Source organism: Triturus cristatus, chromosome 3_1, assembly GCF_964204655.1.
Source record: "Triturus cristatus chromosome 3_1, aTriCri1.1, whole genome shotgun sequence".
Taxonomy (NCBI): Eukaryota; Metazoa; Chordata; class Amphibia; order Caudata; family Salamandridae; genus Triturus; species Triturus cristatus.
In genome coordinates this window covers 492,204,267-492,224,771 of record NC_140583.1, presented here as the reverse complement: position 1 = coordinate 492,224,771, position 20,505 = coordinate 492,204,267, and the positions used below count along the sequence as shown (strand labels likewise).

Genomic DNA, 20,505 nt, shown 5'->3' with positions numbered 1-20,505 from the left:
TTTTTCAGAAAAAATTTAGAATTCACAAATTTGTTGCTTACAGAAACTGGGGCTGGCGTTGGCTCAGGTTCACTGGGATCAAGAGAGAAGGTATCAAAATCGATGAAGTAGCCAGATGATCAATCTTTGGGAGCTCGGCAGGTTGTGTTTAACCGGCAGCTGTCTCTTGTTGAGACATATTGATGTAGACATCGGTGGTAGGCTGAATTTAAATTTGTCTTTCATTTGCAGTTGGAAGTTTCTGTTTCCAGAGGAACGAGTTCGATTTCAGTTTTGAAAATTCCATCACTTCGTATTGGTGACTCTTCAAATGTTATGAGTCTTTCTGTCTGAACTTCCAGTATGGTAGCAAGAGGAGAGCATCGGCTTCCCAAGACCCCACAAGTCCTACTATTCAGTATCGGCCACATAGTGTGGTTTGTTCAGATCAATAGAGATAATTCTCTTTTCTTTTTTTCCGGCAAGAGGCGGAAGAAGTACTGTTCTTGTTCCTTCGACAGCCAGGACCGGTACAGGCTTTCTGTAGGATGGCCCAAACTCTTTCTTGTCCTTGATCTTTTCTCTGTACAGATCCCCGTCTTTTGGGGTCTAGACAGGTCTTGCCAGGACTGATTTGACTTCCCCAGTGGCCGTACGTTTTATTTGCAAGTTGCTTAGTAGTGCTCTAGATTCGTTCAGATCCTGTAAAACAGCCAAACGTTTATTGATGTCAAATGGGTTTTCATCCACCACTGTGCTTTCATAATCGAGATCAGGTACCCACATTCTTGACCCAAATAGGACCTCGTGAGGAGTGACTTCCCCTAGAGGCTGTTAAAGATTGCTTTAAGTCCCGTTTTTTCCTCTCCATGACCAAATTTCCCTCTGGATGGTACGAAGAGGAGTACCACAATGCTACACCCAAACCTTCCATGGCTTCCTTGTAAGCCCTAGAGCTAAACGCCGGGCCACGGTCAGAATGTAATGTGCCAACTGCGTATGTCCCTATAAAGACTCGGAAATCTTTTAAAACAGTTAGAGCATCAGCCGAGCGCTGAGGCCATACCCATAGGAATCAGGAGCATGAATCCACTGCCACCATGATATACTTGTAAACCCCATCCAATTGTAGGGTGCCGCAGTGGTCCAAATAGACACGCGCAAGTGGTCTGTCTGATATTAGTATTGGTGTCTAAACTGAACGCGCAACGGTGGAACCCTTCATCTGCTGGCAGATGGCACAATTTAAGACAACATTCTTCGTCTGTTTTGTTAAACTAGGCCACCAATAGCGTTGTTTCAGTAAAGAAACTGTTGTGGTAATCCCTGCGTGTACAGAATCTGAATGTTATTTGCATCTAACTTGTAGGAGTACTTGTGAGGAAAACCTTTTGGTAACGCTGGGCTGTTTTTGCGTGAAGCAATGACAGCTACCATTATCTGTCTATCTATTATTGTTTTTGAACAAGTGATTGCAGATACTGCAGCAGTTTGTACTGCCCCCTTTTTTAGCTTCATCAGCCAATGAATTCCCTTCAATATGAATGCCATCACGTTGATGACTCAGCGTGTGTATCACGTGAGTTCTTGGTAGTTTGTTTTTCAACTCAGCTACCTGTTCCCATAGTATTTTATGCTTAATTGTGCCACCTTTTGAGTCTTTAAACCCATTTTGACCCCAGTAGTTAAGATATTCATTGTGCGACTGGACACAATAAAAGGAATCGCACATGATCAGTGTGGGGAATTCCCGATCCGTATTAATTAGTGCCAGTAATAAGGCTTTTAGATCTGCCAGCTGAGCCGTGCAGTCTCCTAGAGACTGTGTCTTCGTATCGCTGCGATGGTACTTGCCATTCCGCAAACGACCCTTTACAATCGCACAAGCTGGGCTGTATTGCTGTTTATTTTCTATGGCCGGCTGAGCAGTTCTGTCAGTGTGAATGAAATATTCATAATGATCTAGAGGTATTATTTCATTTGGGAGAGGATATTCTTGTTCATATTGCAGGAATGTTTGTGTTTATAGCCTTGGGTCATATCTATATTCTTCATTTGTTGCAGTAATAGAATTACCCCATTGTTTCTTGGATGTAAGGCTACAGCATTAGGAACGCTTGCCTTTGTAGCAGCCTCTAAGGCTGGTACGGAGTTACGACTATTATTCGTTTCCCCTGAGCCAGTGCTTTTTCTCTCACTACAGCAGTCTTCAATGCAGTCAGGATTTTTTCTGTAGAAGCAAAGCGCATTTCAGTGTTTGTTTACAAATGTGATTTGTATGCAATGGGTACTGTTTCGGATTCATTGAAGGTTAGGTAAGTATACCCAGATTAACCCGCTATTACGCGGATCACCAGGTTGCAGACGTTTACGTGTGTCTGCAAGTGTTTTGAAGCTATCATGTCAGTTTGTAGGGAACAAAGGATATCTGTGTGTTCTTGTGTCCAATGCCTAACTGAAAAATCAGGTCCGATTAAGTCGTAGAAAGGTTTTACTCTTTCTGTGTAATCCAAAATGTATGTTCTGCTAAACTTTCAAAATCTCCCAATATGGATTGTACATTTTTCAAAATATTTAGGAGGTTGGAGCAGCACGCACTTTTCTAAAAATTTTAGCTGCCAGGCTTTTCCCTTCACGTGATAACCTGTATCCTAAAAAATAGGACATTGAGGTGGGCTATTTTCCATTTTTTTATAGTTGAATTTGAGCCCTCAAAGGTGAATCCCAAAATGATGGTGCTCACCCTGGTCAAGTGATCCTGTAAATCATCTGTCAGCTCAATATAATCTACATAGGACAATGCCTCTTCATCCAAATTCTGAAGTAATTCTGTTACCCTAGCACTAAACAACCGGGGGCTATTCTTATACCCTTAGGGTAGTCGAACAAATTGACTCTGTGAACCTAGCGCTGAGAATGTTGTTAGATACCTGCTTTCAGGCGCTATATTTTGGCACAAGAATCCATTTGAGATATCTAGTGTTATTTTGTATTTTTTCCGCAAGTTATTCATTAATGCAGCACTATGTACATTCTGTACTGCAAATGTTTTAGTGCAAGTGTTCAGATGTCTATAGTCTAGCTCTAGATGGTATGAATTATTTGGTTTCATTATGGGGAAAAAAAGGATTGTTCATTGCAGAGGTGCAAGGTTCTATTACACCCTGGTATTCAAGTTGATCTAAGATCTCCCTGACTTGTTTTTTCGCTTCTTGTGTTATTGGGTACTATCTCTGTGGAGTTGTTGTGGGTTTTACTGGGATTACAAGGTGTGGTGGCTCAGCATCCCACCCAACATGGTTGCAATAAAGTGCTGGAGCAAGAGCTACCACCCACTCCCGCATATATGTGTGTTTTAAGTATATTGGAACGTGGTCGGATAAAGCTGGTAAAGTTACCGTTTCTTACTTTGGGCAATCCAAAACAATTTCAGGCAGCCAACCTCTTTCAGCTAAAAGGATTTCATAGCCATAAGTCAAGTTATCCCAAAAGAGACCATTAACTCTTCTGGGTTTGTCCCTCTCCATTTGGAGTGTTATCTCATGTAACCTATGTTGGACACTCACCCTCGTATCAGGTGTTTCCACCGTGATATGCTCATTCATCAACTCCGCTATTACCAGAAATACCATCAGGTTCTGGCAAGCTATTGTTACTACTGCTGCGCTGCCTAAAATCATCAGAGCCCATTACCCGTTCAGTAGTTGAGTCCTCAGAATTCTAGGCATGTCTAACTTTAAGACCTGCTACTTTCTTCTACTTTTTAAGAAGTGTAGTCTGAAACACTTCGCATGTCTCTGGACTTCATACGCTCTTCTTGTCTGTGTTCTGACCGTCCTTCCCTCTCGAAGTTTCTTTGTGAACCCTGAAAGGAACTAGAGGAACGTATATCAGTATCCTAATACCTGTCAGGTTTCTTAATGTTATCTCTATTCCTAAGATTGTATCTCCTTTCGGAGGGCTCCTGTTGAGGAGACCCACTCCTAGATAGATATCTATTTTCTCTAAACTTTTGATTTTTGTTTTTATTATCCCATTTCTTCATGGAAGAATCAGGTGCTTGCTTGGTGTTATCCATTTCAGGGCCACCCTTGAGTTGAGGTTTTGTTGCTCTAGCTCACAAACTATCTCTACCTAATTCAACATAGGTGTGTGTGATAATTATAGGTAAATCACGTTCCTGTTGTAAAGAATTAAAATCCCTCAGGCGTTGGCATATTGCCACTGCTGCTGCCTCCCCTTTTATATTTGCTAATATTATAGCTGATAACTGGGTAAAATGACCTAATAATTCAATTCCTAAGTTCAGAGCAGGTTCAGCTCCATACTTAGTTTGTATCTGTCTTAATACATCTGGTATTACTGCTAATGACGAGATACCATGAGTTCTGGTATATATGGAAGCTAAAACTGTACCCCTAGTGGTACAATCCTCTATCTGGGGACCTATCCCCATTGGCAAGCAGATTGTCAGCATTCTGTGTTTTTCTTGAGGGCTTGTGTGTGGAAATACTGCCTCTAGCTGTGTTATTTTCGGAGCTATCAAGAATGGCATTTGCTGACGTTTAGTGGGCATTTTACCCATAAGTGCGTATAGCGTTTGTGGTGTAATTTTAATTGTAGAATCCTGAATTTGACTTGTTTGTGTAGCTCTTGTTGGCTGAAGTGTGAGTGTTCTCATCATGAACTGTGTCAGGTTTCTGTAAAGTTTTGCTATTTCTTTTTGAAGTGGATGTAGGTCTGCTACTGGCATTGTGTCAATCTCTGGATGCGGTGTATAAACTACAAGGACTGGCCAAGTGGCTCCATCTCTTCCAAGTGGACCTAGTCTTACTTTGTCTTTTGTATTGGGGAGGGCGCCATTAAACCAGTTTATGTGCTCCTGGTAGGTACGCAGAATTTCAAAGTCCTCATATGGACAGTATTCATTTGGTGTTTCATCTTAAGTGTAAGAATGAAATGTATTTGATTGTTCATCTGCTTGTGGTAATTTAACCCATGAATAGAATATCTCTGTTCTATATGATTCGTGAGCCTCAATCATGAAGGGTACTGTCCCACCCTTAGCTGTGACTCGATAGTCCATTAGCTTTTGAGTAAGGGCATTTCTAACGTTTTCGGAAATGTTTCTTTCCCCTTCTATGTCTTCTTCCCTGACTGCAGCAGGCTGTGCTCGCCCAGCGACGTTTTCGTCAGCCATTTGTTGACAAATGTTTTCTCAAGGAAGAGATAAGGTTTTATGCACAAATAGGAACTGTTTGTCCTTCAAGCTTGATAAACCTACAGCCAAGAAATAGGTATTTTGCCTACTCAGCTGTGGCGGATAGTTCCCTTCCCACTCCAAACGTCTCTGGGAAAATGTGAGTAGGGGTTTCTGAGAATAGCACGACTGGACTACTCAGATTTGACTGTTAAATAAGTGCCAAACCAACGTTGGTGGCGCCATGTTGTGTAGTTCCTATAAACCTATATAGGATCTGCACGTTTAGACAACATACACTATAGGATTGGTGTTAGACTAATTCTAGACACCCCTACCGGGTATGTTAGCCTGTATACCAGCTAGCTCACAGTGCCACTATAAAACCCTCTTACCAAGGAGAGAATAGTTCTTGGCAACTATCGAACATGACAACCCTGTCCCATCAGGGATCGTGGAAACAGTGTACTACTTTTCACTCAGTCCCTCGTGTTCACTTTGTCTCAGAAAGATACACAGAATAAATGGTGGGGACGTTTTTCAATAAGCATTTATTGAACCAGCGTCATTCTCGTGTAAAATAGGTGTGGTGAAACAATCATTAGACAGTAACAGATATAAATGATTAAAAGCACTAACAGAGTAAAAGGATGGTAGATTTCTACCATTGTGCTAAAAAAATGAAGACCGGCAAGTATATAAAATACATGACCGTAATAAATGCGTACTCCTATGATGCGACTCTAACTAGATGTACCTAAGTGTACCTAGCATATATGTAGGTGTAAAGCCAAGAATCCCTCTAGGATAAGGTCAACCCCATTACCTGAAGTGAGAGACTGTGGGACCCCGTCCTGGTCTTGAAATGGACACCCCACAAGGGATGTTTGACCACTGCGAGCTGGAGTGTCTGCATGCAGGAAGCTCAGCGTCTCGCGTCAGTGTGTCGGCATGAATGTCCCTTTCTCCTCTGACTACCTCAGCATGATATGGTTCACATATACCCAAAGTGGTACCCCCTGGGGATACACCTTGCTGTGTCATCAACATCAAAGTCTTTATTTCGGTTTTGCAATACCATAAGAGACAAACACATGAATCTCAGATGACGATGTTCAGGATAAAAAGAACTATAAAATGCTTCCTGTACAAGCTCTTGGGACTAAAAAAGAGAAAATTAACAAATTCTTAATACAAATAAACATGCACAAAAAGAGAACAAAGCGACACAAATGTAAATGTTAAATACATTTTTCCTATCAGTACAGGGCTAAAGTGCGAGTACGTTACTAAACATTATTAATGTCTCATTTTGCTGAGGAGTGCCGCCCATTTACCCAACAACAGACATTTTAGAACCCGTGCCCCAAGTGACCAATAAAAAGAGAATAAAAAGCTTAAAATGGTGACATAGAAAAACAATTTTTACAAGCCAACACACCCGACTGGACTGATCTATTTGATATCAATTTGATTTCTTCGTGCCAGTCGGGGAGGTAGATACAACCCTCGCATCTGTCTTTAAAATGCGTAGGGCGTCTTTGTGGCTGTATGTCCCGGGTTGTCTACATAACGGTGTTAGCCATTTCCTTCTAGGTCTGGCATAGGCGGCACAAGCAAAAAAGACATGGCCTATTGATTCGTAAGGGCATGGACAGGAGGGACAACCCTTGGGCTGTGAAGAATTTGTCAGCCAGGAATTCATAAAAGCATTAAAGGGTAGACAGCCATGTCTGAACTGGGTGTACAATTTCCTGTCTGCCGGCCCTTTAATAAAATCAAGATAGATTTCTGGCTGGCTGATGGATTTTATGTCAGTAAAAACATCATTTAAACAGCCATGATGAATTTTCAGGAAGTTCTTCTGTTCTACCCATGCCCAATACTGAGATTTAAGTTGATCCCTGGAGAATGTAGGCGAAAGATCTTCTTGCTCCTTAGGCACGCCAATGCCTGCCCGGATGGTATCTATATGTTTAATCCATCCAATTTTATGGTATTTATCCAAAGCAGAAACTTCAGTAAAAGCGGCGGCATAGGGGGCTAGATCTGGGGTTGTAACCAGTCTATGCCAAAAGAGCAATGGGCGTAGGTTCACTTGGTCATTTATAAACTTGATACCCAAGTCAAGTTTCAAGGGAAGAAGAGGAGTGCTTTGGGGGAGTGATACCAAGCTCCTAAGGAACTTGTTTTCCACTGATGAAAGGGTATTAACGTTGATGAAACACCACAGTTCTGCCCCGTATAGCACACAACTCACTACCCTACAACTATACGACTTGTGTGCGGGGGCTATAGGTTTGGTATACGAGAGGCAATGCTCCCGCCGCAAAGCCCCAGTTAACTGGGAAAATTTCAGAGACGCCTTCCCTAGGTGTTTCCTCCAGGCCATTCCCTCAGACAACTGGATTCCCAAGTAGTCAAATGAACCAACTCGCTCGAGCAGAACATTATCTAGGACCAAGTTACCTTTAAAGGATTTGTGGGGGTTTAGCATCATCAACTTGGTTTTAGTAGTGTTGATGACCAAACCCCTCGCATCACAAAAGGCCTTAAAATGATTTAAAAGTTTTTGTTGGCACATGGGGGTTTTGGACACCAAAAGCGTGTAGCTATTTTGTGGTTTGCCAATGAGGGAGCGTCGGTCCGGGATGGAACACAGAAGATCGTCCACCTGGTTTACATATAGGGAAAAGAGAGTGCGGGCCAGGACACACCCTTGGTGTACCCCCCACCAGATCTTGAATGGCTCTGTGGTTTGGCCCCGGTTTCCCCACCTCACACAGGCAAAATTATCCTCATGCAGCCTGATAAGTGGATCTAAGATTTCCAGAGGCATACCCATGTCCCAAAGGACTTGCCACAGTAAATCCCTGGGGACTAGGTCGAAAGCTGTTTTAAGATCTATAAAGGCAAGATATAAGCAGCCTTTACCCAGCACAACTACCTTCCAATACAGCAAGACCAGGTGAAAAGCCTGATCGATTGTGCCGGTCTTCCGCCTGAAGCCCTCCTGGAGCAGAGAGAGGATGTCATTCTCATCCATCCAGGTCGGGATTTTACCAAGTAGCGAACAGCAGAAGACCTTCTGGGCACAACCTATCAGGCTAATTGGGCAGTAGTTGGCGGGCTTCGAACTGTCCCCGTTCTTAAAAATGGGTATTACTTCTGCGCCCTTCCAGGTGTCCGGAATACTCCCACCGCCAGCAATATCATTGGCCAGTTTCGTGAAATAAGTTGGCCAGTTGTCCCTATCAGCTCGGAAGAGGTCACCTGGGATGCCATCTAGACCTGGGGCTTTTGCAGGGATAATAGCATCTAAAGAGCGCATTATCTCCTCCCTAGTGAATGTAAGGGTACATGTAGGAACACCTATATCGTGGAACATCTGGGGACTGTCATTGGTGAAACCATTGGAGTATAACTCGCTAAAATAAATATGCCATTCTGTAGCTGGAATGTTGTTTGCCAAAGGAAGTGAGTGTTCAAAGTTGCTTTTAGACACAAGGGACCAAAACTTCCAACTGTCAGGATGCCCAATGGCCTCTCCTAGCTCCTCTCATCTCTTCTCATCCCAATCTTTTTTGGCATTACCCTGCCCCTGTTTATACTCCTGCCTGGCATTACAAGTGCTATCTGGCTCTCTATTCTTGATAGCAACAGTCAGTCTCCCTCTCAAGACCCTGCACTCTTTATTATACCATGAATGTCTTCCCAGAGCCCTTCCCTGTGATAACCTGGTCTTATTAATCAGGGCATGGAAAAAGCAGACCAGACAATCAAAGAATTCCCTATGGAGGGTACTGCATCTGCTCTGTATAGACAAATCTGTGGTCGTAAGTGTTAGCATCGCTAAATGCTTGGTTAGGGCGTCCTTGATCAATTGGATCTTTGTTTCATCCGCCAGAACCACAGGCCATTTGAGTCGTCGCTTATCATTTGTGGGGATTAGAATCTTTTAACTTAATGGTGTTGGGAGCTCTCTCCCAACGCCACCCCAGGGATTATCAATAGACAGAATAAGGGAGTTATGATCACTGTCGCAGGACGGGACTATGGCCATGTCCTGTACCGAGGGCAAAAGTGTCAAATCCACTAATAAGTAGTCGATCCTACTTGACCCATTTGGACCGGTGAAAGTCATTCCTCTTCCTCTGTCTGAGGTAGTTCTACCATTAGCGGCCCTTAACCTGTATACAAGGGAAATGACATTCAGTTGCAGTGCAGCTTGTGACCATTTTTTTATCGGAGTGAGTTCCAGAGGAGGTACCCTCCAAAATGTGTCCTCCACGTTCACATCGTTGGCCTCGGCCCAATCGAGTGGCTCAAAAGTTACGATGAAGTCACCATCAACTATTAGTGGATGACTTTTGTGCCTGGCTTCCAATAAATTATCCAGGACCTGGAGGGTTGGGGAACTACCACCTCTGGTGCTCCTAGCATACACATTATATATATATTGAGCGTCTTACACTTGCCATTGAATAGCCGAATCCCAAGTATATCTGGGCTATTAGTAGCCAACTCTTTAGCATCGCAATTTAATGTGAGGCTTACAAGTATGAGCAGCCCTCCTGAGGGCCGGCAATGATTGTATGGTGTTGCTGGTCTGTGGAAAGTCATAAACCCTGGAATAAACATTGGGGTCAAGCTCCAGGTTTCTTGGAGAATACATATCTCAGTTTGAGCGATAAGCTCCTGCCAATGCGGGCAATCAAGCTTCCCTCTAATGCCCGCCAAGTTCCATGACATGATTCTCAGTTCTTGCCCATTGCCTTTAAGAGTGGACGCCGGGGAAGGATTAGAATCGTTCGATTTGGGCGATACATAGCTTTCGTTGACTAATAGTGGGTCTAAGACTTGTTCCTTCTGTGTAAGATGTGTCGTGCTCTCTTGCTCGCTAGGAATTTCCTCGTGAGAAGAGTTTACAATGCCTGTGATGTTCATAGGACCTATGGTGAGGTTGCTCAGGGGAACCTTAATTGGTACTAGGGTTAGTCAATCATTCTGCGGTAGGTATGAGATAGGAGAGTCCCCAGGAGGCTGTTGCACATTTTCTGCTTGATCTGGTAATGAGGGGATGGTTAATCTCAGCCTGATTTTTGTGCATGAGGTTGGGTAAGATCTAGCCTCTAGAGCAATTAAATCGTGCACCAGGTGCTCTGAAGCTAGTCTTATCTCGAATGCATCAACTGTATTCTGGTTTGAGACGCACCTTTTAACATATACGATGTCGTACCCGATTACTGATCAACACCCCCTATTGTGCCTTAACCAGTGGATGGCTTTGTTTTTTAGGGCATCAACACTCTCGTACTTTGTGTATTTTGGATCTACTTTAGGAACATTAGTCATGTAAATTGAACCCACCATTGGATTGTTTTGCTTGCAATGGGGAGGTGGGGGAAACTGATAAGGTAGAGACACCCTATTATAACTTGTGGCCATGCTCGGCAAGGCAGGTCCTGCTGTTAGTCTATGCCCAGCTTGGTCCTGTGGCAATCCCGTACTTTTACTCTGCTCAATATTTAACCTACGTTGCTCTAGGGATGTACTGTTAGTTTCTCTTGAGCTGTGAGAGGATAGGTGGTCAGAATACAAGAGTAACGCAGTACAATCGGGTTGCTTCCCATGGGGCTTTGGGAGTTCCGTCATTGTGCTAGCAGTGGTGAGTACTAAGGGTGTTTGAAGTGGTAGCTGTGATACGTATAGTCTATTGTGTCCGTCTAATTTCTGGTGGAGTTTAGACACCAAGATAGTTAATGCCTCAACACTACTTTTTAGGGCTATAATTTCCCTTAAGAGATCAAGGTTCAAAGGTGTAAGGACAGAATCAGTTTCCCTTCCTCCCTGTGAAGTGTTTAGGCTTAAGTTATTATTAATTATATGAGAACAGTCCGTGTTTGTATGCGCTTTTGTTGAGAGAGGCTCATCAGCGAGAAGGGCAAATCGATTACTGAGGGGGAGCTTGTCTAGTGTAGCATTATCGGAAAGACTCGCTTTCCTTTGAGCGCACGGGGGCTTGGGGTATGACAATTGCGCACTTCTGCGACTGGGGGCTTTTTACTTTTCCTTGCTGCTTTCTTAAATAGGTTGAGGATGTTTCCATACCCTGGGGCAGTGGGACTGATGGAGCTTAGGGGGCAAGGGAACTTATGGGGGAAATAGGAATTGGTGCAGGTGAAAGTAGCAAATCTTCACAGTAAGCAACCATGTTCTCGATACGGCCGAGGACTTCCTCTCCTGTCCCCCTGTCACTCCCAGATCCCTGTACCAGCGGCTGGACCCGTTTTTTTTATCTTTTGGTAGTAGCACCTCCCAGCCCACTCTCTGTCCCTTTCCTTTTCTCCATGGCTCCGATTAAGCAATCAGAGCTCAACAATAGTACAGCAGACAGTTCTGGCCCCAACAGAGCTACAATGTCCAATGGGGAAACAGGCAATAAGTCCAACTAGGAGTCCAAAAATCAAAGATACGTGGAATAACAAGATGGTTCAACAACAGTACCTTTAAAAGGAAATGTCCTGGGGCTTCAAACCTGAAGTGTTAGGGGGGTGGCCCAGCCCAGCCTCCTCCTGGCGATGACGGGCAAGCGCGGGCCCACCCTTGGCCCGGGCTTTGCTCGGGAGTGGCCCGGGCACAGCCCGCACTGCAGGATGACAAGGGGGCTTAAATGCGCCTCCGGGCGCTTGAAGGTGACGTGGTGATGTGGCAAGAAGGAGCCTGGTTGTTTGAGTCCAGCGGACCCACTGCTGCTGGCTCACTTCCCGGTTCACTGCCCCCGCCGGAGTTCCGCTGCTGTGTCCCGCGCTGGGGGATGACAAGGGGGCTTAAATGCGCCTCCGGGCATTAGAAGGTTACGTGGTGATGTGGCGAGAAGGAGCCTGGTTGTTGGAGTCCAGCGGATCCACTGCTGCTGGCTCACTTCCTGGTTCACTGCCCCCACCAGAGTTCCGCTGCTGTGTCCCGCACTGCGGAAGGACAAGGGGGCTTAAATGCGCCTCCGGGCGCTAGAAGGTGACGTGGTGATGTGGCGAGAAGGAACCTGGTTGTTGGAGTCCAGCGGACCCACTGCTGCTGGCTCACTTCCCGGTTCACTGCCCCCGCCGGAGTTCCACTGCTGTCATGTTGGACTAGGATGACAGAAGGAATGACACTTATACATAGTTATTATGCAGGAGATGGTAGGCCTGGTGTCCTGCTATGATTCCAAGAATCCTCATGCATAAGGAATGAGGCTTAAGCTTTTCGGAGAAAACCCCATGTCATCTTCGGACATTACCGTAACTAGATAAAAGGTCAGTACTAAGAACCGGTATGTAGTGTAATGGTAGGGAGGATATAGGGGAAAGGTTAGGTGACTACCTGAGCCTATATTGGTGTATTTATATGGAACATAACAAACTGATCACCCTGTATAGCACAGACCAAATGTTGGGCATTGGTCTACGAGGGCAGGATGGGAATGGCAGACTTTCAGATGTGCTACAGGGCAAGGCAACTACTGGTACTCAATGAATGGTTGACCGGGGAGACGGACAATCCTGCAAATCCCACGGAGCTCTCTCTTCTGGGTTTCAACTGAGTAATGGTATTTTTATATGGAGACCCCATTCCACAACGTCCACACACTGAGTACTCTCACACGCAATAATATGGAGAACACAGGATGACTACATGTCAGTATATAGTGACAAACACAAGGAGATGATGGACGTGGAGAGCTGAACCTTTTCAGATACTCACCCCCAGTCACAGATCCGGGTTGAATCCATCATCGTTCTTTAGCTCACTCCATCACGCCAGTTCAGATCCAGCTATATGCAAATCAGTCTTGACCCTGTGCCTCATGGGAACAGTCCAGCCCGAACTGCCAAGCCAGGTCTTCCCTGTACCGGAAACAAGCATCCTGGGACCGGTATTGTAACTACATATGTCAGTATGGTAAGCAGCTGTTGTAGTGAAGATACCTGCTTCTGTAGCTTAGAGCTCAAACACATGGGAGCAGAAGGGTCACCATACAATGATGTTGAAATAACCTACCTACTACTCATTTTAAGGTGTATCTGCACTATGTCAATGTGTGCATAGATGTTATGCAACTCTACGCGCATGCACTATAAAACAGCGAACTTACTTTACTTGGTGGGTGCTTGTTCTTGTGATACACAGAGAGGTTAGGCTAATCCTGGAAGAACAGACTCAAGCAGTAGCTCCTCCCTTCCTGTCTATTTTGCTATGTCTTGCTCCGAATCAAGAAATGGTATCAAACATGTCTTCAAAATGTATGTTGTTTAAATACATGTGACCCGCATAAGATTGGAATGGCCACACAGACACCTGTATGTGCTTGAAAGGATTCCATTGTAATTTTATACATTGAAGAATGGGGTTGAGGGTTAGCTTGTAGGCTGGTCCATTCTACCTCTTGCAAAGGGGAGCCAATGGAGTAGGCTGATGTAAAGATGTTATGGAATTCCTTGTTCCATGTTCTGGTTTTTGGGGTTACCACTATAACAGTATTGCAAGAAGTGGGAGCTACGGTAAGAACTATGGAAAAAAGTGGGTGGATGATTGCATAGAGTTGTTTTCCCAAAGAAGTGCTTAAATTTGTTTCATGCTTGGTGAGGAGTCCATTGAGTAGAAGAGGGGCATAGCGATTCACTTTATGGAAACAGATTATTTGCCAGTTTGGAACAGCAAGAGATAAAAGAGATGCAGGAGATGGTTACTTTGTGATCCTTCATCTATACTGAAGACTGTGAGCAGAAGTGATGCATGAGTGCATCTCTGCTGATGCATAAGCATGAGTGGGTGCTGGGTTATCATCTGGAACTGAAACAGAAATCACAAGTAATAAAGGTGACGAGGCAGGCTCCATCTTTGAGGTGCTGCACTAAATGAGGAAAAGTACGAAATGAGTTGACAAAGCAAGAGAGAGGCCGAAAGGTTAACAGTGGGCCTTGGTTGGTCTGAAGAAGTGTTTTTTTACATGGCACATTGAAAAAGGTCCATTCTCTGCGCATGCCCATGTCACAAATCCTGGTAGAGAGATGAAACTACCAAAGCTACCTCAAAGAAAAGGGATGGGTCCCGTGCCAGCAAGAACCAGTGGTGCTTGGCCTTGTCCAGTTGTGGGAAGACAGCCATGGGTGGTGGGGCTAGTCACCAAATCCTGTTTCTGCAGTGAAGGTGCCCCTATTCATGTGCAAGAACAGTGTAAGCCAATGATAGAGGAGTTCCCTGCACTGCGGCTGCCTCGGTTATAACTTAATTCTCAAAAACAACTTGCTCGTATTTTATAACTTCCTGCCTGCTCTGCATTGAGCTGGCTGCAGCCTTAGCAGAGGCTAGGAAAATGTTCTGGGGGGAGGGAGAGGGTGTCATTCTTCCAGCAATAGGCAGAGTGGAGATGTAGCGGCTCTGAGGAGGGGTGAGAAAATAACAAAGCCTCATTAACAAGCACATGGTCTTGCCCGGGAAGCTTTCTCAGCCCCGGCTGTCGCACACGACGGGAGGGGGAGGGTAGGGGAGGGGGTGCGACTAAAGCCCTTTGAGCCCAATGGGCGTTGAGCGCCTGAGCCTTAGGTGGTGAGCCCAGCATATGTGAAAGGGGAGACTGGAGGCTGGCAGACGAGAAACTTGGGGGCCCTGCGTCAAACATATTTGCGGGGCCTCTGTTTTGGAACAACTTTGAATTTATGATCCAGTTTCAGCTCTTTCATGCCTTCTGTGGTCAGGTCACTGACAGTGCACGAGCACACTGGTCCAAATTCTTAATGTGTTTACATCTAATATTCAGGGATAGTGACGTGTGTTTTTAATATTGTAACATGGAAGCAGCTCACTAATAGTACTGAAAATAATCTCTGTGACACCATCTTATTTCTCATATGTGAGGTCCTGTTTTGAACTAAACAACGTTTTTTATAGATGGTGCATGATACAGAAACACATTTTTCTGCAAAATTTCTGTAAATAGATTCTCACACATCACCCACGTTATTAAATGACAAGAAAACGGTACTTAAAACCATCTGTTTAAGAATTGTTCAAGTTCATCAGGGCAAGACTCGCTACAGAACAGAGGTGGCTCTATCAGGGGCCCCCTGAAAGGCTGGGGCCCTGGGCCAGGGCCCTCTTTGCCCATGCCTTAAAACGTCTCTGGCTTTGCCCATGCCTACAATGGCTCTGAATAGTGTTTGTACTAAAGAATACGTATACATTTATCTTATAGTCTTGCTTAACAATGCCTCACCGGGTGTGCTTTGGGGTAGAGACAGGCATATCTGGCTGTAATGTATAGCAAGTTGTTACTGGCATAACCGTATCTGGTTTCCCTCTGCAGGTTACTCCGTCCGATGAGCGCGGCCTGGAGAGCTTGACCTCGTTACTCATTCAGAAGTTCCCCCACCTGACACCACAGCTGTTTGTTGACCTGTCGCAGTTTATTCCATTCATGTCCATCTCTGACATTCTCAGCTTACCTACTGCACTCCTGGCCAATGAGAGCGTGTAAGTAATATGCGTGTCCATATTGTTTTCTTTTCATTTCTCCTGACCTCAATGACCCTGCTTTATGTCAAAAACACGGGCAATGTTGGTAATAGAATAAGAGGGCATGAAAGACTGCAAAATGCATTCATGGAAATTAATAATTTCAAAAACATAGCTTCAAATGTGTCCGTGGACTGGAAAGGATAACGACGTCAATGAGTAGCACACTTACGACAGACCTGTCTCAGAGTCATCTCGTCAGGACGCGCGCGCGCACACTCACGCACGCACGCACACACTGTATTTTGTGTGGAACTGAATATGGCTCGGTTGTTCTTTGTCCTAGTTTGGCTGCCATCAGGAGTCATAGCCCAGAGATGAAGTTCATGCAGAAGAGGGCATTTGTGAAGCGCCTCCTGGTGGCGAACACGTTCGGGGACGTCGCTTCCTGGCCAAACTCCTTCCTGCGCTCCATCCAACCTTTGCTGCCTCATCTTCCTCTCTGCCACTTCATGCAGCTTTCACCTCAGCAGGTTTGCGCGTTTTAAAAAAAAGTATTTTAATGTGGTTTTTGATCAAATAGTGTAAAAGGGCACACACATATACCCGTGATAAACAAGCAAACAATGCAGGTGGACACAGATACAGCAGTGATCTTATTACGCATATCATTAGTAATCCGTTCTGGACATTCAGTTAAACACTAGGCATTATACAGTTGTGGTCAATGAATTTGAGCATAACATTAGGTTTAGGCAGGCAGGGTCCCAGATCCGTCTCTCAATACCTCCAAGTTATGTAATTTAATCCACCCGTCCCAGACTTCATGAAATTTACACTGGCACCCTCGACTTTTATACGTGACTTTTTATGCTATCAGTTGTAAGTCCATCCCCGCCCTCCATTCTGCCAGAGATGGTAATTTAGCTGCTCCACAGTGTTTGACCACACCCCTCTTTGCCACCACTAGTCCGGAGTTACAGAAGAGTAGCTTCGCCCGCAGTACGTCTACATCACTGGGTATATCCAGAAGGCTATATTCGGGGTCGTTGGGGAGTGTTGCATCTATGACTTTACTTCATGCACTGTCTATTGCCAATGTGTTTGTATAGCCATGCAGGCCCACAGGGTATGAAAGAAGTCCCCCTCTGACTTCTGCATCGCAGACATTCCGGTGACACCGCTCTCCCGATTCTGTGCAAGCATGCTAGGTCGAAGTAGACCCTATGAAGGATTTTGAATTGAATGAGTTTCAGTCTGGACTTAATAGCTACCTCCCATGGGTGCATCAAGGTCTTTACTGTACCCACTGCCCCTTCTGATGTGTGCCTTCTCTTAGTGTAGCTAGGTGTCTTCTTGGCCTTGAATGTCTTTTTAAAGGTTACTGCTTGAATTACTTCAGCCAATTCTAAGATTAGAGACTTTAATCCTGTTCCTGCTTTGGTGCACCGGACCAGACTCAGGATCTCTTCCAAAGGACCTGCAAGAGAAGAGGTTCTACAGTGTGGGCAATGCCTCTGTCTCCAGCTTCCCTCAGGAGCTGAGACCCTGATCAGTCAGCAGTCCTTCACCGCTTCCAGTGTCGCTTCAGATTCAGGGCTTGACTGAGAACTGTTTTCAGCAGCACTTCATTTCCCAGTCTAAGCTAAGTCTGGCTAGTGATACAATCTAAGCTTTAGGACAACATCTTGCATCAGGGCTATACTCTCTCCCCCTCTCGCTTAACTGACAGGATCATTGCTAGCTTTATCCAGAAGTTGTAGCTCAGGCTTCTCCAACGAGTAGCCTCGTGTGATGCTCCACCTACTAAATTAGACACTTTTGGTTGGTTCAATTAGCCTATGTTGACCAAAATTTAAAAGTGTGTATTCAAGACAAAATTGTGTATTTTGAAACTTCAAAATTTTCAAAATATATTTAAAGCTGATATTTGAGTGATAAATCAGGTTGCACTGGGGATACGTATTACTAATATTAATACCTTGGTGGCAGGTATATTGCAGCTACGGCTGTTATGTCTTACCTATGGAGCTACCAATGTGGTTAGAGCATTCCAAATTGATAAAGGCTTTTTAACATTATTGCCGGCAACCCTGCCTGATGCACTAATGCCATAATTTCTAGTCATCTTGCATATGGGGACTCCTAATTAGAGCTGGACTGAGTTCTGCTGCGAAGTGCAAAAAAAACTCTGCCGAGCTCCGCAAGCGGCAGAGTTTCTTTAGATAAATGCCATTTGCAAAGATTTTCAGTGCTAGGTGCTTGTCCGCACTGTGCAATGATCGCGAATGGCACCATTCACAGTGCAAGCGGGCATGTCTTCCTTTCTTCCGCTAGAGTAGGTTTTTACTCAAGCAGCAGCTTTCTGAATGCAAACGGACGGTTTCTCAACGGGAGTGGTCACGAGCATACACGACCACTCACAATGAGAAATCTGACTCGGGCGGTGGATTTTGCTCGCTTGCGCTCGCCAACTTGATGTTAATGAACGCGAGTGAAGGAAAAATCTCCGCGAGCTCAGCGTAATGGGGAATGTAGAAAACTCCGCAAACTCCACGTGCGGAGTTCACCACCCAGACTTACTACTAATGTAATCTTGTCTGATACGGTCACTATTATAACACTCATAATATTAGTAGCTCCGAATGACTTTTATTGAACATAAGTAGCTCTTATTACTAAAAAGGTTGGAGACCCCTGTTGTAGCTGATGCACTCTAGCAACACCTGCGGCTTATATTCATCCAGTCTGCACTCTGGAACTTTGCTATTTAAATTGCTCTCTGACCTACAAGCTGAAGCTCATACTAAAACATTCCTATAAATAAAGGTTTTATTGATGTTACCAGTTTTAAATAAGAGCATCTTAATACACTTTCTAACCTAAGAAAAGGTCAACTATATTTTAATTGATTAAATAAAAGCTAAAACCAAAACTCTAGCTCCTCTGAATGAGCTGACTTCTGTGCCCAGAGATGATAATCCTAGCTAGGACAAAATATGTATACAATCTGTTTAACATCATTCATTTGCAGTTATTGTGCTTTGCATTGTTGTGTATGCCAAGGCTTTCCTATCAAGACATACAGGCTGCATGCAAGCCAGGCACTATGTATGTAACACCCTAACTTTTTAAAGTATTTATGTAACAGATGTGGGTCCTAAGAAACTAATGTCCTAGATACTAATTCTAACAAAAATGGTGGGTGTAAGGTCACTATCTTTTTTTGCTTCAGGTTGACATTAGTTATGCTAATAAAAATAATACAAACATGCATGGACGACTGCATGTAGTGATTAGCGCTGCAAGGCCATCTGACTTTGCATAGAGGAGCGTGAAAGGGAGAATGAAGCAAAATTTGTTACAATTGCTTGCCTTTTGAGCATGTGTTTAACAGAGGCATTGTTCGCACGGATATGGGAGACTGCGCCAAAGCTTCCACCTCTCATCTTCATAGAGAATTATTGGAGGGCATAGTACAAAGCATGGGTCTCCAACCTTTTGTGTAAGAAGAGCAATTTATCTTCAATTAAATTCATTGCGAGCTGCTCATATTATTAGTGTTGTGTAGTGACCACATCAGACAAGATTACATTAGTGGCCGCCATATGTGAGATTACTGGCAGCCATCACCTCAGTGCATCCGACAGAGTTGCCAGCAATGATTTAAAAAGGCTTTGCCAATTTGGAAAGTACGAACAAGGGTAATACATAACTGCCACAGCTGCAATGCCCTGGAACAAAAGTAATAATATTAGTAATACGTCTCCCGCTACGATTTATCACTCAAAAATCAGCATTACATATATTTTGGAATTTCATCAATTTGTTTCCAAACAACAGCTTATGAGTTTTGAAAATAAACACCTTTTTGTCTTGAAAATGCAATTTTGGTATAGAATACATTAATTCAACCAAGCGAAAGCTTAAGCTACTTATTTAGTAGGCTGGGCTTTATATAGGAGCGCTACTTACAGGTGTCTGGAAAGGTATAAGTTGCTCAAGAGGTACTCGTTGGAGAAGCCTGGTATAAAGAGACCGGGGAGAAAGGGAGGGGCAGACACGAAGGCTGATTGCCAGCGGGGGACATGCCCAGGTGCCCTTCTAAGATTATAGGCTTGACATCTTCCTGAGGTATGTGGGAATAGTTATATGGCTTGGCATAAGTTAGGTACGGAAATTACTCAATACAGTGGAACATGACATTAATACCATAAATATAGATATTAGCTAGGGATTAGGCTATTCTATTAGCTGAAGTAGGGATATCTAATGTAAAATGCTCTGGGGTTTTCAAATATCTATTTTGTTTTATGTAATGACTGCTAAGATTACCATAATAAATACCAGCATTCTGATACAAAAGATGTATATGCTGATAGGACATGATATATAAGCTAGTAATATAAATGACCAACAACTGTGCATGTCTACTGTTCCTGGGAATAGGTGTGAGGGCCGTGCATGTATAAATCCCCCTGGTGGTAACAGTTTTTCTGGCAGTTTTGTATCCCGCATAACATTCTCAATCTGGCTGAGCCTAAATTGTCTTAGAGAAGCCTGAGAGACACCTGCAGTTCTCCTTTCCTCCAAAGAGGTTGTGTAAGCATTATCCCCTCTGGGCTTAGAAGGTCTAACACGTGCTCTCCTAAATTGGAAGAAGCATTGCAGCATATATTGGATAGCCACCTTTCTATCCTTATTGCATAGGCCCTGGATGGTAGTAGCAAGTCTTGTTTTTTATGATGCAACAGCTGCACTTGAGGTGATAGCTACGGGCCAGTTCAACTAAATTTAGTTTAACAGATTAAGCTTAATGAAACCTCCTT

The 20,505-nt window shown here is 44.2% G+C and overlaps 1 protein-coding gene across 1 annotated transcript in view; it reads left to right on the top strand.

Moving 5' to 3' along the window:
* STRC (stereocilin) overlaps positions 1-20,505 on the top strand; it is a 378,265-nt gene that overhangs the window by 89,768 nt on the left and 267,992 nt on the right. The window contains exons 6-7 of the mRNA XM_085646154.1: positions 15,528-15,694; positions 16,023-16,209. Of these exons, the coding sequence (XP_085502280.1) occupies positions 15,528-15,694; positions 16,023-16,209 (354 nt within the window). The remainder of the gene's footprint in view (positions 1-15,527; positions 15,695-16,022; positions 16,210-20,505) is intronic.